We start from the raw sequence: 19,615 nt of genomic DNA, 5'->3' as shown, positions 1-19,615 counted from the left end.
ATTTCTAAGGATATACTTTTTCAGACAATGTGTAATTAGAACTCACTGCCACAGGATGGGGATGAGGCCAAGACCTTAGCAAGATTCCAAAAGGGACTGGATATTTATAGGGAAATAAATTGTTTTTAATTTTTTCCCCACTGGTCCACACAGCAAAAATTACCGGAATACAAAATAAAATCTAGTGAAGTCATTAATTTTTTAAAATGCTTTAGTACTATTACAGATGTCCAAACTGCTTTTTTTCTACATTTTGAAGAGTTGTAACTGTATGCTACATTCCAGCCTGGAGTGGGGCTTTAGAGTATAGTGAAAAACATATCTTAAACTAAGGATTGGTAATGGTAAAGGCTGCCAGACTTGATACGCACCACTGTCCCTATCTGCTTTGTGCTGTCATTCTAGACCTGTCACTGTGATTGTATTGACTCATTAGCTTCAGTGTGAATCACCTCCGATATTAAAAAAGCATTGTAAAACAGTATTTACAGACATCAGTAATTTTAAGATCTACTTAATCTTAAACTTGAATGTCTAACATACCTTTTCTTCTCTGGCCAGCTTCACTACAGTGGTTGTTTTTCAGCTTTAAGAACTATAACTCTAGCGTGACATGTGCAACTGGAATTGAATATGACAAAGGAAATATCTCTGCAACTCTAGAAAAATACTGCTTTTGGTTTCTGTTTTTTTAGCACAAAGATGTCCAGCTAAAAGCATTATGCTATAAAATAATAATAGTGTGCACTTCAAAGAACCTTTGATCCTGGGATTTTTAGACCACTTTATAAAGATGGATAAGTACTATTTATAACCATTATTACAGATGTGGAAATTGAGATACAGAGGTTAAACTCCAGATCCTCAAAGGTATTTAGGCACCTAATTCCCATAGGTTTCATTTTGGTAACCTGGCTTAAAGTCATGTGACAAATTAGCACCACACTTGAGAATAGAACTCAGGCCTCCTGTTGACTAGTCCATGCTCTAAGCATTCGTGTCAAGAACCATCACTTCACAAACCGCATCAGTCATTTCAAATGACCTGTACACAAAAAAGATCCCTCATTTCACAATATACTAAATACAGTAAATATCCACCCAAGAACAATTAAATTAAATAATTTGAGTTTAATCTGCAGTCCCTTCTCAGGCAATCTTTCTATTCAGTAATCATTTTACTCAAGTAAGGTGTGAGGACGGTGAGGCTTAGGAGCTCCAGGAAAACGTTCAGAATGACGTACAGAAGATGAAGCAAGCAAATGAGAACTGTGGCGCTAGATCCTGACCTAACTGTAAGGATAGTAATTCCTGCAGTTCTGGAGAAAACAGTAGTAAGTAGGGAAGTTTTCTAAATAATCTTTGTTCTGTTTCTTTGGCTCCCTGACATAAGCTAATTATAGCTGCCAGACATTTATATGGCACTCATCGCCATAGAATCAGAGCAGCTAAGGTAGTCTTATAGGTAGTTATAGGGGGTTTCTTTGTGAATATTTTACACAACTCTTGCATTTTAAATTCAGTAATGCTGCATATTGCATACAGCACCCTTCACCAATGATACTTAGGAAAAAAATATGATTATCACCCCCAGCTGATGGAAGTTAAATATTTAATTAGATATAATGAGTCCTATTTCTATTTCAATTAAACATCATAGCTGAAGGACAAGAAACGGTAACAGGTAAAAAACACAGTTAAACAGAAGTAGAGTGTAATTGTCACTAAAAAAATGGAATATTCCAGGAATCAGCTTCTGAATCTTTACTGAAAGGAAGTAAAATTCAAATGGATTTGAATTAACAGCTGTCTGTTACAGAGCAGAGCAGTGTAGGTAGCATATATGTCAAATGTCATACCGTCCAGGGAAAACTCTCTGGAGTAACAAACTCCTTTAAAAATGTGTAGGAAATATAAAAGAACTAGAAAAATCAATACGATGGGGAGACCTCCACTGAGCTGGGGCAGAACAATATAAACATGACGAGATTGGAAAATGGTCCCACTTACAGCACAAAATATTGGTTCCCATCACGAGGTCCTTCAAAAATGTTTCTTTAACACATGTAAAGTAACAGAGGAAAAGTGAATATAAAGGGCCAGCCAGCGCTTGCAAAGTGGAGTCTCAGTGCTCCAAGGGAAGCTCTGGATGACGGTGCATCTGACCACATCTGTAGTGCAGCTGTTGTGCCATATCCCTTAGGAGAGTACAACCTGAGATCCTGCTGACAACTGCAAGTTCTGTAGGGAAAACACTACGAGAAGCCAAGTGCAGGAGAACCTGAAGGCTGAGTTGTTTTAGGTTTTGCTGTTGTTATAAAGGCAAACCCCCAGGGGGTAATAAAGAAAAAGTCAAGGGGATATATTTTCCTCACCTCCCACAGTGGTTGCACTCAGGGCTTGGACCCTATCTAATGTGTGTGGATAGCATGTTATGGGAAAGAAATGCCACCTTCTTACATGCAGATACTGAGATAACTGGTATATATGGTTACCAGTATTCAGAGGATTGCTGTATTTTATTTTTCGGGCCCTTACTGTATCTCCTTTATGATCATCCTTCATGTAAAGCAATGCTATGACCTCACCTGGAATCTTCTAATTCCTACTTATTCCATCATAACAGTGATAATGCAGAAAATAGGAGGGGTACATAAATGGGCTACAAAAACACAGGCATGGAAATGCTTCTGTATGATGAGAGAATGCCAAGATCAGGCCTACTTAGTTTAAACCAGTGAAAGCAGAGGGAAGGTAACAATACAAATACAAAATAAGAAATTGTATAGCAAAGATAAATTGGATCCTCCTATTTACCCAGTACAAGAGCATAGGGCTATTCAGTGAAACCTGAAGACAATACAATCTAAACCATAAAGGAAGTACTGTATTACATGTTGCAAATGTAACCTGTGCAACTCCTTACCACAAAAATTACAAACTAACAAGTAATAAGACCTCCTACAGCTACATTAAATAGGATACCAACTCTTCCTACAAGAATAACTAATAATCATTTAGCACTTTGTCAACTTTAGATCTCAAAATGCTTTACAAAGGAAGACAGTATCATTTTCCACATCGTAAAAATGGGGAAACACCAAGAGATGAAATAATTTGCCCAAGCTCACCCAACAGGCCAGAGCTGAGAACAGAAACTGGGTCTTTCAAGTCCCAGTCTAGCTCTCTGCTCACTAGGCAACCGTCTCTCTACAAAGGAAATTCACCTTAATTAACATTAGTACAACACGTTCCACAGGGGTTGGTTATTCCATAATTGTCCACTGCAGAGTTAGGGTCTATGTTTCTGGCCCCTTCTCTGAATCAGCTAGTAGTGGCCACTCTCAAAGACAGGATCCTGGAACAATTCCTATCTTGCTAAGTAGGTCATGCAGGAAAGTTCATGCCTGGAACCCTCATTTAAGGAGAATCGGAGGGTACCTGTGAGCAAGGGATTCCTCATAGAGGCAGGTTATGAGGTAGCTGGGAATTTGGTGCTGCTGTGGCAGTATAGGCAGAAGAACCTGTGCCTCTAATGTAGCTTGGGTGAATGAACCTCTGCTGCTTCCGCAGGGAAGGAGAATGGGGCTAAAGCCCCTTTCTGCAGCAGGGGACAATCTGGCTTTGGTTTTATACTTTTAATTAAAAAATAAAACTGTTTGATGTTGCTACGTGAGTCACTCTTCTTCCCAAGCACCCTGAAATGGTGGCTGTGTACAATAGAACTATCTTCTTTAAAGCCCTGCCTACCCCCAGTGCTATGAGCCTGAGCAAACAGTAAATACATGGCAGTATTATGCCAGTAACCATTTGGTGATAGGAGAAGAAACAGTTGCTATTTTCAAACAGTTTTAGAAAAAGGAAAAAAGATGACATATCAGAGAGGAAATGACTCTTCCCAACAGAATATAAAGCTCAGCTGACTGACCTACCCTTAAAAGTTTTCTGGCATAGTAATGTCAGTTAGGAGTATGAAAAAAATCTCCTCCTCCACACACACACACCTGACACAGCTATGCCAGAAACAGCCCTAGTGTAGACACAGTTATTCCAGCCAAAAAAATCCTTTTGGAAGCATAGTTTATTTAGAGTTCAGGGAACTGGTATAAGCTATATTGGCAAAAAAAAAAAAAAAAAAAACCAGTTTTTTGCTAATGCAAACTGCATCTCCACTAGGCTATATCAACAAACCCTTTCTAGCATAGACAAGTCAGTGTCCCTCAAATACATACATTTAAATATATATATTATATATAATAGTATAGGGAGAGATTGGGTGGAGAGAAATTTAATATATAAATGTACCTGTGTTAAAAAAACAAAACTTGAAAGGCACATGCCAGTTTAACCATTTAGATGCAACAGAAATCCATTTTAGGAAAAAACAAAAAGCAAAAGACTCTAAACTCTAATTTTGAGGAATTTGCAAGTGAAACAGGTGCTATGAAACACTGTTACTTTGGTAGCATATTATTTAGGATATAAAAGTTGTTCATATTTAAGCACAAAGGCTTTCAAAATGTATGACTTACAGTGCACTATTTTTAAAAGTTTGCAGACAAATGCAAACCAGAGCTAATTAGGTGCAAATAGCAGAGGACATTATTTTCTAAGACAAACATCTACCTGTTCTTTTTCACTTTGTCTTTCACCACTGTTAAAAAAACGCTATTATGCTCTTTATTGTATAGCAGTGCTAAAATTATGGTTGAGGAGACACTTTCATTGTATACACTCCTATTTTCTGTAGCTTATAACTTTCTGGAGAAATTACCCTTTCGGGTGAAACTTCTCGTGCCTGTCCTCAAAAGTGAATTCATTTGGAAAGTTCGATAAAATTTGATTAAGTCATAGCTATGTGACATAGGCACAGCTGGAAGCCAACATTCAGAGAAAGTGGGACTTGGTACTGCTGTGGCAGTATAGGGTGTTAGTGTAGAAGACCCTGTGGCTCTGGAGTAGCTTCGGTGAATGAACCTCTTTGCTACCTCGGGAAGAAAGGGGATGTTCCTACTGGCCCCATTCTGCAGCAGAGGATTATCTGGCTCTGGTTTTATACTTTTAATCTAAAAATAAAAAACCAGTGCTATATGCGATGTAAGCATGTTAATTTTACATTAGTGACCATACTCGAAACCCATAGGACACCTGCATTCACCTGAAAGACGGGCTATAGGGTCTCAGTAACAAACGCCTGCCATGCTAGGCAATTCAGTTCAGCCCTTGGAGGAAAACCTTTCATTCCCTACTTCCATGGCAGCGGACTCCATCACAGGGAGGTGAAATGCAATACCAGTTTGAGTCAATCTTTTGGAAGGTTTTGATCATATTCTTTTGGGATCAGGACTGCCAAAACAGCAGGCCTAGCCAGGCTGCCAGCGTGAGAGAATCAGCTTCAGCGATTACTTACGCCCTCCTTTGGCCATGACGCATTCCAACCCCCTCAACCATGTAGGTTAGCAGCCTGTCTCCCCACACTATCAACACATGTTTGAACTTGCTCGCTGCTCTCACCTTTTGGGCTTTTTTTCCCCACAGCTTGTTGGCCTAGTACCATGTCACTCTTCCTTACGGTATTTGAATCCTCAGTCCTAGTGTCACCTACTGGGCCCATAAGCAGGCAATACTGTTTCCAATCCAGCTTTGTTTTATCCCCAGTGGAGCCTTGCTTGAAGAGGCATCAGGGCATGAGATGTGATCTGCTGAGTCCAAATACACAAACCGAGGGAAAACGCTGGTAGCTCATATGCAATTATCCAGCACTGTGGAAATTATCTGGTTCCTCGGCTGTTATCAGGCTACTGCAGTGGGTGAAACAAGACAAAAATCAGTCCAATAGTCCTGGCCGCTCAATTAGCCAGGTTGGAGTTTCTGACCCTAAACATTTCAAGGAGGTGCCATCAAACACCTCATGGCAAACAGGGCTTGGAAAGGGGTCAACAATGATGGTGTTGTTTTATTTGCTGCACTGTCCACCAACCATTAGGAATAAGAGTTTTTCTTACAAGTGTCCTGGCCTGCTTTACCCAATTGCATGCAATTTTGTGATGTCAGCTCTGTTATCTTTAGTTTTAGGCTCCAGACCTGGCTGAAGAGCAAGTGATAAAACGGAGGATGCCAGCTAAGCTTACAGTTTAGCATGACCTGTAGTCTCTGGTCCCAAAGAGCAAAGATCCAGGTAAGGCTGTTTACATAGGGATAAGAGTGGTCTATCAACGTCGCTGCAGTTTGGAGACGGGGCATATGTCCTCCCTGCAGAACAGGTGTCAGCACCACCATTACCATAATCTGATGGTGGTTGGTCTTTAATCCGAGGGGCAGGTCTCTGAACAAAAGTGGGTGGCATTACTGGTGATAGTAGGGATAGCAGTAGCTTTGGTTTACCTATATTCCTTCATCATGTCAGGAAGACAGAGCTTCCTGGTAGGTAATAAGATAACCTGGGAAAATAAGGATTGGCTTGTATGGTGAATTGAACCCTCCTATTTTCATAGCTGCCAGGACTTTCTGCCCCAGGGCTTAGGTAGGTTTGCTTGTTTATCTCTATTTTGCAGCCTTTTCTGCCAATCTGGAGTCACACATTTGTGTAATCATTTGGGCATGCCCAGGAAAACCAAGTACTGCACATACATTCAGGATATCGTTTTTCCTCAGTAAAGGTAAAGCCACGGCCATGAATCAAGGTACACAGACATTTAGGCAGCATACCTGGCTGTGTACATATGGAAAAGCTACCATACCTTTAGTCAAATGATGGCAATACGCTTGAATAAATAATCCTAAAGAAGTGAAAATGTTGAAATAAAGATGCTGATTTTAGAGTGATGATTATTCAGGTTTTTAAAAACGTTTTTACCATTTCTATAGCATCATAATTCATCCTAGGCACTATATAGTAAAACGATACAATACATCAGTACAGTTATATGGTCAAGGATTTACAGACAAGAAGGTCAGCAATGCAATCTTGGCCACACTGTGGGCATGGGTTTACACACATACATTATACATACAATGTGTAATTCTGCTCTGAAAAGTGTCTATTGAAAAGGTTATTTTTATACAACAGTTCTACTCCCTATCTATAGTCATTCATAGCTACATACTTTAGTGACTAAAACAAGATTTTACTGTTTTATACTCCCAAGAGGGAGAAAAAGCTGGATATATTCTGTGTGCATTATCATCAAAATTGTTTATTAAATTCCAAATACAGGGCTAAAATATGCAACCTCAGAGAAATCACTGAGATTGCACAAAGGGATAATTTGGCCTGCAAAACATATATGATGTGACAGACGGAAAGTATTCAGTTTGACTCTTAGATCCCAGGCTGAGTTCACAGGGGTGGAAGTTGGGGGTAGGGGGATTTCACTTGTAAACAGAGCACATTTACTCAGAACCTTACTGAGATGCATTTCTAGAGTCACTTTTCTGAGTGGTACTGTACTTAAGGACAAAAATTATAATCAAATACTTGAAAGAAAAGACTGTCATATGAGGAAGATAGCTGACTTATGGGTGTTCTGAGATTCAGCTTCTTTAACCATGGAATGTTTTTCCGGGAAGGACAACAGTTGAGAAGAGATGGAGTGCACCTGACCAAGAAGAGGAAGAGCATCACCTCAACAACACAGTGAGGAGGGCTTTAAATTAGGTTAAAAGAGGACAGGTGACAAAAGCCCACAGGTAAACATTAACAAAGGCAACCTTAATAGAGGACTAAATTTTTGGGGAGGGGGCATAGAAAAGTACATAGAGTCAGCAAGGAGCATCAAGAGGGCTATCAGTGGGGGAATCTGCTCAAGGTCTTAGATATCTATACACAAATGGAAGGAATATGGGGAATAAAAAAGAACTGGAAGTATTAGTAGATAAGCTAAATTATGACTTAACTGGCATCACAAAGTCTTGGTGGGATAAAACACATGACTAGAAAATTTCTATAGAGGGGTATGGCTTGTTTAGGAAGGACAGGCAGGGAAAAAAGGAGAAGGTGTTGCATTATAAGAATACAGACACATGTTCTACGATCCAGAAAGAGGTGAGAGGCAGATCAGTTGAAAATCTCTGGGTAAAGGTAAAAGGGGAAAAATAGGGTTTTAAAAAGTGGTGAAGGATGCATTTCTAGAACAAATAAGAGAAATATCCAAACACGGGACCTGGTAGTAATGGGGGACTTTCACTACCCATACGTCTGTTGGAAAAGTAATATGGCAAAACACAAAATTTCCAGTAAATCCTTGGAATGCTCTGGGGACAACTTTGTTTCAGAAATGCAGTAACAAGGGACATAGCCACTTTAAACTTGATTCTGACCAACAGGGAGGAATTGGTTGTAAACTTAAAGGTTAAAGGTAAAAATGATCAAGAAATGATAGATTCTAAGGAAAGGAAGGAGAAAGAGCAGCAAAATAAGAACAATGGACTTTGAAAAAAGCAGACTTTAACAATCTCAGAGCACTAGTAAGTCAGGTCCCATGGGAAGAAAATGTAAGGGATAAATTTGTTCAGGACAGCTGGCAGTTTCTCAAAGAGACAACATTAAAGGCACAACAGTAAATTATCCTGATGTGAAAGAAAGATAGGAAGAATAGTAACAGGCTAATCTGGCTCTATCAAGAGCTCTTTAATTACCTGAAAATCAAAAAGGAATTCTACAAAAAGTGGAAACATGGACAAATTGCTAAAGAGACGTACAAAAGTATAGTACAAGAATGTAAGGACAAAATCAGAAAGGCTAAGGCATAAAATGAGTTACATCTAGCAAGGGATGTAAAAAGCAAGAAGAGGTTCCATAAATTAGGAGCAAAGAAAGATGAAGAAAAGTATAGGTCCTCTACTTAGTGGGGAAGGAGAGCTAATAACTTATGACATCAAGAAGGCTGAGGTGTTTAATGCCTGTGCTACTTCAGTCTTCACTAAAAGCGTTAACACTGAACAGATACTCAACTCAATTAATGTTAACAAGAGAGAAGGAACACAAGCCAAAACAGGGAAGGAACAGGTTAAAGATACATTAGATGTATTCAAGTTGGCAGGGCCTGATGAAATCATCCTAAAGTAATTAAGGAACTAACTGAAGCGATCTCAGAACCATTAGCAATTATCTTTGAGAACTCATGGGAGACAGGTGAGATCCCAGAGGACTGGAGAAGGTTAAACATAGTACCTGTCTTTAAAAAGAGGAACAAAGAGGAGCCAGGAAATTATAGACCAGTCAACCAAACTTAAATACCTGGAAAGATGCTGAAACAAATTATTTATCAAATCATAAGCACCTAGACAATAAGAAGGTGAAAAGATATAGGTAGCATGGATTTGTCATGAACAAACCTATAACCTAATTTTCTTCTTTAACAGGTGTATTGGCCCAGTGCAGTGGTCCCCAAACTTGTTCCGCCGCTTGTGCAGGGAAAGCCCCTGCTGGGCTGGGCCGGTTTGTTTACCTGCTGCGTTCACAGGTTTGGCCGATCGTGGCTCCCAGTGGTCGAGGTTCGCTGCTCCAGGCCAATGGGTGCTGCCCCCATTGGCCTGGAGCAGCGAATCGCGGCCACTGGGAGCTGCGATCGGCCGAACCTGCAGATGCAGCAGACAAACCAGCCCGGCCCAGCAGGGGCTTTCCCTGCACAAGCAGTGGAACAAGTTTGGGAACCACTGGCCTACTGGATGAAGGGGGAAGCAGTAGACATGATATATCTTAATCTTAGTAAGGCTTTTGACACCATCCCACATTACCGTCTCATAAGCCAACCAGGGAAATATAGTCTAGACGAAGTTATCATAAGGTGGGTGCACAACTGATTGAAAGTCTATAGTTCTACTGTCAAATTGGTATCTAGTGGGGTCCTGCTGGGGTCAGTCCTGGGTCCAATACTATCTAATATTCTCTATTAATGACTTGGATGATAGAGAATATGCTTGTCAAATTTGCAGATGATTCCAGCCTAGGAGGGGTTGCAAGCACTTTGGAGGACAGGATTAGAATTCAAAATGACTGACAAATTAAAGAATTGGTCTGAAATCAAGAAGATGAAATTCAATAAAGATAAGTGCAGAGTATTATACTTGTGGGGAGGGGGAAATCAAATGCTTAACTACAAAATGGGAATAACTGGCTAGGCGGTAGTACAGCTGAAAAGGATCTGGGGGTTATAGTGGATCACATTGAATATGAGTCAACAATGTGACGCAGCTGCAAAAAAAGACTAGTATCATTCTGGGGTCTATTAACAAGAATGTTATACATAAGACACAGGAGGTAATGGTCTTGCTCTACTTTAGTACTAGTTTACTCTAGGCTTGAAATTAGACAAAGGTTTCTAACTGTTAGAGGAGTAAAGGTCTGGAACAGCTTTCCAAGGGGAGCAGTGGGGGCAAAAAAACTAACCGGTTTCAAGACTGAACATAAGAAGCTTAGGGAGGGGATGATGATGAAACTGCCTACAATGACATGTAGCCCATCTGAGACTCCTAGTAGCAAATATCCCCAACAGTCAGTGATAGGACACTAGATGGGGACAGCTCTGAGTTACTCGAGAGAATTCTTTTCCAGCTGTCTGGCTGGAATGTTCAGGGTCCAACTGATCACCATATTTGGGGTCGGCAAGGAATTTCTCCCCAGGTCAGATTGGCAGAAACCCTGCGCTTTTTTGCCTTCCTCTGCAACATGGGACACAGCTCAATTGCAGGTCTAAACTAGTGTAAAGGGTGGATTTTCTGTAACTTAAAGTCTCTAAATCATGATTTAAGGACTTCAGTAACTCAACCAGAGGTTAGGGGGTCTATTACAGGAGTGGGTGGGTGCGGTTCTGTGGCCTTTGGTGTGCAGGTCAGACTAGATGATTATGATTATTCTCTGATTTTAAATATCTCAACCATAAATGCATTAAGCATTGATTGTTGCATTCCATTCTAATTGTTTTTCTTACTTCAGTTTAATGAGCTGTGAGGGTATGCTTACTGAGTTTTCCCTTCCGTAAATTACGTTTTAATAACCCACCTAACTGCCTCCTTTTCCCCAAGCAGGTTCTCTTTTCAAAAGTACAGCATCACTGATTTCTTCCCTGCCCCTCAAAATTCAGCCCAGCTCTGTTGATTCTCCCGCCTATCATTTCTCTCAGATGAAGACAGTAAAAGGATGGAGGGAAATGAATAAGGCCTAAGAAATCTGAATAAGAAAATTTAATTGCAGTTGAAACAAGTCTGAAAGCTCTATTAATGTCACTTCAGCTGTCTTTTAAAATGTGGCCAAATCTGCCTGTAAAGCTGATTTATCATTTGATAAAAATAATTATTTGAGAGAAAAAAGAAAAAAATTATCAGCAGCTGAATTGAGGAACAATAGGTAGACAGAGGTCTTTTAAGGACAAATTTAATTGACTCAATTTTTTAATGGGGGTCTACAATAGATACTATATTGATAGGCGCATTAGAAATAGCAGGGATAGATTGCACTTTTCATTTTAAATTCTTGTCATTCTCATGCCATTTCATTTTTAGAACAAAAAACCTATTCCTTAAAAGTGTTATAATTATTGTGAGTGAATCTACTGCTTGTGAAAGGTGCTGGACTGAACGCCAGGGAGAAATACGCCTTCTCTTTGGCCACAGAACAGGTACAGCATGGAGTGCAAGCTTCTTACTGCTGTCCTGACACCGTGTCCCACTCTGACTTGAAGAGGACAGTGTTTTCCAAGCTCAGCCATTCACTGGTATCTCATCCACAAAGGGCATGTGCGAGGGGGTGGGGGGGCTGGATGATGTAACGAGAGCAAGCTCCAACCTTAATCTTATTTCTCACAGTCTACCCTGTTGTTAGCCCGTAAGGTTCTTTGTGCAGGGAATCTCTTTGTTTCTAATTTAACATCAAACCACATCGCCAGTGCTCAGAAAAAAAAGTCTCAAGTGCTATGACTAACAGCTAGATTTGAACTAGGGTTCTAGAGGTGAAAAATGCTTTTTCCCAGTACTTTTTCCTCAGGCCATCCACTTTCCCTCAGAAAATCTCTTTATTTTTAAACAGTGCCAAGATAGCGGAGACGCATGTGCAAATATGCAAGGAAAAGTCTACAGCTCTCCTCCCCTCCCCTTGTGCCCGTTACAGGTGCTGAGCACAACATTGTGCTTATGGAGCAGAATGACTCTGTGGGACTAGTGCACTGATGGTGCTAGTCTCTAGCACTATCCAGAAGAACATGGGTGGTGAACCTACGGCCTGGCCCATTGCTTAATTTCATCTGGCCCACAGAGCAGGGTTGGGAGCTCACCCCGTTTCTCCCACCCACCCAACACTCCAGCCAGGGAGCAGGGTCCGGGAGCATGCTCCAGCAACCCCCCACACCCCAACCCCACTCCCCTGCTGGAGTGCCGGGTGGGCAGAGCAGGGCAAGCCCCCAAGCCCCAACCATGTTCCCCGGCAGGAGCACTGGGTCGGAGCAGGTGGCTCCCATTTTTCCAGGGCCCCCCAATTGGCTGGGGCTCCTGGGCACATCGCCTTAGCCCAGTGGCTAAGCTGGCACTGGGAGGAGGGCAGCAGGCAAGCGAGCAGGCAGCCCAGTGGCGGCAGAGGAATGCTCAAAAAAAGGAAGGCCTGCTGCTTGGGGAGCCAGGCCTGTTGTGGGGCGGTGGGATGGGAGCCGTTGCTGCTGGAGAGCGGTGTCCCCTCTCGGAGCTGGATGTGAGCTGGATGCGAGCTCCAGGGGACCCCTGGCCAAAGTGTCTATCGCCCCCTGCAAGGCCGGGTGGAGGGAGGGGGAAGACAGACCCAATTCCTCCTGCTCCACCTTTCCGCCCACCCACCCACCGAGCCAAAGTCAGGGCCTACCCAAGTGTACCGTCCTGGCTACGCCACTGGGCCACCCACCCCGGAGCATGGAGAGGACAGCCCCTCTCATTCCAGTTCTGGGGAGGAGCCCCCGTCGGGGATCCTGCAATCAGCTCTGGGCCCCCAGCAATGTACTGACAAACCAGGGGGAATTCAGAGAAGAGCCACATGACAGCATCAGGGATGGTAGGGCCGATTTATGACGAGAATCATATCACAGCATCTGATCCAAAGACTGGGGTAGTCAACAGCATGGGCTTTGGACCAGACCCTTGCTTTTTACTTGTATGTGGCTCATGACTGATTTTTTCTGTGGATCAATGGCCCCTGATAGAAAAAAGGTTCCCCACTCCTTCAGCAGAAGTATCTTGGCAGACACCAGACCCTTTCTAGAAACAGCACTAAACTTGCACTCACCAGAGCTGGGGGTGGGATTGTGCCTGTAGGACAGTGCACCTCAACACCATCCCTAAAACGAGGCTGTGACGAAATGCCACAATTAAGCCTAAAAATAACAAAGATAAAACATCTAATGTACATGTTCTATGCAATGTGACAATCTTTAATGCTGTATTCTCTCCAACAAAATGATCCAGGCATCTATACGTTAATAATACAAATACAAATAGTTCCTAATGATTTTTAGAGATTTATGTCAGATAGACTATTCCCTTCCTGTATATCTAATCTTTATATTTGACATACAGAGCAGAACCATTTGGTATTCAGGAAAAACATCTTCAGAAATCTCTTCTCTGGCATTTGTTGTTCCTGTATATGAACAGATTTGGTCCTCCTGTCACTTAATATTGCTAAAATTTAAGAACAAAACCCACTTAGCATACATTAACCATTAATTAATAGAACCATTCATAGACCTTGCAACACTGTCTTTTTAAGGCTATGCAATTTGGATGAAAGGGTTTCCAATGCATTAAATACACTGGATCATCTTTGCATAGAGGAAAATTGTCTCTGGTATCAGGGATTTAAAATAATTGTAAATTGTACTATTGTACTCAAGAGTTTCTGAACTGCACTGTTTTAAGTCTTATAAATTCTGTTTTGACATATCTATTGGTTTGTTCTTATTAGATATTTACTGATTTCTAATAGACAAGATTAAATAATGTATTTTTACACATTTTGGCAGCTTTTTCTTCAACTAGATTAAATGAGGTCATTGTTTGGCCATATTTTTGTTTTCAATTCTAATGGCTCATAGAATCCTAAACCCAAAATTGCCCTAGGTAAAAGTACTGATCTAAAGGATTGTATTTAACACACAAAAAATCAATATTTTCTACAATATTTTTGTTTCTGTTGAGCAAGTTTTCAATGTCATGCCTGAAGTCTATAGAGTGACTTAAGTTTTTATTGATAAAATGACATCTTACTTAAATAAGGTTCTGCATATTGTCTAGACCTTTGTTCCAGTGATGGGATAACTTTTAAAAAGATTTACTTAGAGGTGGAAGGGAAAGCATTCTTCCTTTTTACAACTCATAAACAGCCTTAACATTTTAAAGATTCAGCTGAGATCTTCGGTTTTCCTGCTGTCTCTGAAAACACAGGATGAAAAATTGCTCATAAACAGCATTAAAATGTGTTTAAATGAGAAAGTATAAAATTATCTAATAGTATAACCATTAGTTAGGCTTTTTACTGAAAGGAGGACAGATGACACAACATCAAAAGAGCATCTAGATGTGAGGTTTCAGCATTATTTGTCACTACAAACAGACATAATACTCAAATAAAGAACCTTTGATAACACCAATTTTCATCCCATGTTGCAGTCAGTGCAATCATCTTGGTTGCTCAGAAAGCCTAGAAGATGTATTTCATGTGCTTGATTCCATACGTTTTAAAGAAAACCATGATAATCAATGCCCAGAGTCCTAGAATAAAACCTCCTGGAGGATGCCAGTCTTTCTGTTTTGGTTTCTGTAAAATAAAAATGGTATCACTGTTAGTTCTTCGTGCTAAATACTTTTTGGATTTATCAACTGGAAAAAAATCTTTGCGCTAGGGCAAAATATTGACAAAATGCACATCCTTTACAAAGCTGATATCCAGCGCCAAACATCTATCCTTTTAATGAAGTTAAAAGTAACTGGGGTGAAGTGAGCTGACAGCCTGTCACTTCACCTGCATCTGGGAGTGACACTATAGCTATGAGTAAAACACCACTTTTGTTGTACATTATTTGCAGGTGCACATAACTTTCCAGAAGAAAAATCCCTCACACATTTGTTTGGAGTGAAATTTCTCATGATTGGGCTCAAGTGAACTGTGATATTTTATGGGAAAATTTGGTAAAACTTTGTTGGGTATTAAAAATATACATTCTTAAGTGTGAAAGTTAAAAAAAAAAGAGGAGTTTGGTTTTTCATCATCAAAGAAATGATGGTCAGATGTTCCTTCTGTGCTGAGTTATTTAATGAATTAATAGTTATTTAAATATATACATAATTATTAATAGTTAATTGACTATAATACACAGTATGATTGATTTGAACACAGTAGTTTCCCTAAGGATTTGCACCTCAGGAAGCCCAAGACAAGCCCTGTGCTTGTCTGGTCCTCACCAGTACTCCTCCCTTGAACAATCCTTTTATCTGCAGACAAGTGAACTACATCCAGGACAGCCAGGCCCCTTCTCATACAAACCGAATGGTAAGATTCGTATCCCTTCTGCTCTTTGCTCAGCACCATGAAAATTTCAGATCTTATATGGTCTGTGGTGGGAAATGAACTCTGCCAGGTAGAGACCCAGAGCGCCCAAAATCTGTCTAAGATCTGTATAATTCATGCTATGTACATGCAACATTTTGGCTGAGAATTTAAACATGCTGAAATCAGAGACAGCAGAGTTGCAATTCTTATGAGAAGCATAACTCAGTACCTCCTGAACACAGTAGTCATATAACACCATATACAGTAATGCAGAATCCTAGGTGTATGCAACGGGTGGAATTGCTAAAAGAAAAATAAACACATGCTGCTAAACTAGAATTGCTAAAGAAATAGAGCATGTCTAAATAGCGCAAATACTGTACTGAAGTTCTTGCTTAGTTTTTGTTCATTTTCTGAGGAGGGATTTGGCTTCTTGTTGTTAGAAAAGCCATCTGTCTTGCATAGAATATATACATTTTCTACCTAAAGCTTGCACCAGATTCTCCTTCTATACCATGAGCATTCAAAGGTGTTTTACTTTTGTAGCATGAAGTCAAATTAAAACAGTCATCTTACACTCAGGTAACTTATTACAAATACAAAATATTCCACAGTTCCAATTTCTGCATGAAACTGGTTATGGGAAGCTTCCTGTTTCCCACTAAATGCACCAGGTGGCTGGGAACTTTAAAGCCATAGGTGCAGTTTGCAGCGTCTGTTCTTTCAAAACAGCTTTTCAAACAACAACAACAAAAGCCTTTGGATTTCTCTGCCTCCATTTTCTAAAGCTGGATAGATCTGGATAGTTTTTTTTTTTTTTTAAATCAAGAGAAAATTTCTCGTTAAGTATAATATTTGTTATGCATAAACAAAAAATCAAATGGAAACAGGGGGGCCTAGGACACAAACCAGAAAAACAAGCCCATGAAATGTAATTGAATTTATTTGCCCTGCTGAGAGAATCAAGAAACTCAGATTATAATTTACATTAATAATAATAAAGCAGAAGATTTAAGACAAAGTAAATATATATGCCGTTACATTTGCTAAGAAACTATCGTTAACTATAAAACGTATCTGCTGTTGATACCCCTTCATTGGTATTCACTAACACACATCTCCATGTAAATATATCAAGAAAATCAAGTCTAAATGTGCAAAGCTGCCAATGTACCTCAGTTCTGAGAATAACAGCTCCCAAACACTTCTCCACACAAAGGAACTTTCTTGTTTAAATTCTCCTAATTAACCCACAACTTCGTATGCATATTGCATTGCTCATTTCATCAATCTCTTTGTACTATCAATCTTTCTCTTCTTGGAGCCAAGACAAATCCTTACCACAAAGTGGCACCTGACCCTTCTAGACAAATGACTTCAATTTGCAGTCCGTGACACTAAAAGCCTCTCTTCTATTTTGTACAGAACACATAATTTAATTTCTTTAAAGAATTTATATGAATAAATATTTATAAGGTGACCTAGGAGTATGGGTTTATGTTTTGTCATGCCATATACTGAAGCTTTCCCCATGAAATTCCAAGAGAAAATGGAGTCTGGTACAGTAATGCTTTTACATTTGAATTCAAGGACACAAAATAATCTGTTCAAAGCCATGCAGCACAACTTTAAAATGTACTGGATATATTATTGATACAAAGACTAAAGCAACATAAAGGAAAGGGAGTAGTGAAGCTGCATGCTCAGTTATCTTAAACATAAATATATCTTGAGGAACAGGATTACAGATTTAGAGACTAAAAACTATATGTCAGTATTAAACCACTGCTATGTTCAAGTCCAAGAGGTGCCTCTGTTGCACACCTAAAACTGTCAGTAACGCTGCTGAGTACATAATTATATTTAAATGTACCAACATTTTCAATTATGGTGTCACAAACATCCCACAACTACTGAACACAGAAAATGAGAGCACAGAAGATGAAACAGTTTTCTGAAACTCTCAAAACTTGTATGTAAGATTCCAAAAAAAAGTTTATGACTGGCTTAAAACAATATAATTAGTGCTCTACTTTAAAACATTTACCTCCCTAAGATCCTGTTTATTGGGGTGAACTTCCAGCAAGCATGATTCCAGTTTCCTTCCTTAGTGTCCCCCTTGCCAGTTCTGACACCACAGAGCTTTACCTGTGTCCCTGTTCCCATTCCCCCCCTTAGCAAAACATGATTCCAATTTCCCCACCCCCACTTCCTGATTGACTGTAGACTATATAGTAAAACTTGAGTTCTGCTTAGCTATACCTTAACCAATCATTTTCCTGAAATTTAACAAACCAATCCTAACATACTGTAACATGATTATTTCACCAATTATATCCCACCACCTTAATTAGTTTCCACCCAGCAAAATTAATTATACAGCAGACAGAAACAATCACAGAACCAGACAGAGATTATACAGACAAACAATAGCAAAGTGGGATCTATAATGACAAAACAATACAGAAGTGAGGATTTCACAACTACATCTATAAAGACATAAGGGTTTCCCAGCTGTGTCTATTGATAAGTGAGTTCTTACTGAACAGAAAACTATCTAACTAAACTTCCTTTTACATCCTCTAGGCTCTTCCCTTTCTCTGGAGGTGATAGATCAGATCACCTTTCTAACAGCCCCAGGTTGCCTTATTTCAGTGTGACTGGTTTGGAATGTGAGGATGTGACCATACGCTTCCCAGCTTATGGCTGCCTCTGCTGCTTAGCCAGAGATCTTAGCCTAAGAACAGGGCCTCAGACTGTCACAGTAAGAGAAGGCTCTTACACCAGCGACAGTGATTTTGATTCTTTCTTTTATACCTCTATAACTAGCTAAGTAATAAGAATACACCTAAATTCTTAGAGTATAGGCCTTTACAGACAGGCCTGAATATCTATATCCTAACACAGGTTTCAGAGTAACAGCCGTGTTAGTCTGTATTCGCAAAAAGAAAAGAAGTACTTGTGGCACCTTAGAGACTAACCAATTTATTTGAGCATGAGCTTTCGTGAGCTACAGCTCACTTCATCGGATGCATACCGTGGAAACTGCAGCAGGCTTTATAGATATACAGAGAATATGAAACAATACCTCCTCCCACCCCACTGTCCTGCTGGTAATAGCTTATCTAAAGTGATCATCAGGTGGGCCATTTCCAGCACAAATCCAGGTTTTCTCACCCTCCACCCCCCCACACAAATTCACTCTCCTGCTGGTGATAGCCCATCCAGAGTTGTCACTTTGGATGGGCTATCACCAGCAGGAGAGTGAATTTGTGTGTGGGGGGGTGGAGGGTGAGAAAACCTGGATTTGTGCTGGAAATGGCCCACCAGATGATCACTTTAGATAAGCTATTACCAGCAGGACAGTGGGGTGGGAGGAGGTATTGTTTCATATTCTCTGTATATCTATAAAGCCTGCTGCAGTTTCCACGGTATGCATCCGATGAAGTGAGCTGTAGCTCACGAAAGCTCATGCTCAAATAAATTGGTTAGTCTCTAAGGTGCCACAAGTACTCCTTTTCTTTATATCCTAACACAGGATCCCACTATGCTAGGTGCTGTACAAACAAAAACAGAAAGACAGTCCTTGCCCCAAGGAGCTTACAATCCCAATATAAGACAAGATACAACAGATGGATACAGGCAGACGGATGGAGGAGTGCAAGGAAACAATACTGGGATGATTTTTAAAATAAATTTAAATTTTGGTTTAATGTAATCAGGTACTTAGATGATGTTTTAGCATTTTAAATACAGTAATAATGATTTATTTAAAACCTCTTCTATTGCTTGATTTCCATTGCCCAAACATTATCAGGTGTGTATTTTAAATCACTTTGACTTTAAAATTATTTTCTTTGTACTAAAGTTTTAAAAGTTAAAAAGGCAACCACAAAAAAAAAACAAAAAAAAACCCCACCACCACCATGACAACACACACAAAATTCAAAGAGAAACAATGAAAAAAACCCATATAGGCAAATGTTAGTCAAATCAAGTTCTGTTATAAGCACTTGCTTTATCCACTAATGCTTATTCATGAAACAAAACACATTATTATTCAGAGAAAGTGAGCATGCTCGTCAACTTGATGTATTTACATGGAGCCAT

The 19,615-nt window shown here is 40.0% G+C and overlaps 1 protein-coding gene across 1 annotated transcript in view; it reads right to left on the bottom strand.

Moving 5' to 3' along the window:
- Positions 1 to 13,361: 13,361 nt before the first annotated feature.
- PIGK (phosphatidylinositol glycan anchor biosynthesis class K) overlaps positions 13,362 to 19,615 on the bottom strand; it is a 128,521-nt gene continuing 122,267 nt past the window's right edge. The window contains exon 11 of the mRNA XM_073357296.1: positions 13,362 to 14,773. Within this exon, the coding sequence (XP_073213397.1) occupies positions 14,657 to 14,773 (117 nt within the window). The 3' untranslated portion in view covers positions 13,362 to 14,656. The remainder of the gene's footprint in view (positions 14,774 to 19,615) is intronic.

The sequence above is a fragment of the Lepidochelys kempii genome, chromosome 8, assembly GCF_965140285.1.
Source record: "Lepidochelys kempii isolate rLepKem1 chromosome 8, rLepKem1.hap1, whole genome shotgun sequence".
In the NCBI taxonomy this organism is placed as follows: Eukaryota; Metazoa; Chordata; order Testudines; family Cheloniidae; genus Lepidochelys; species Lepidochelys kempii.
This window is presented reverse-complemented; position numbering and strand designations above follow the sequence as displayed.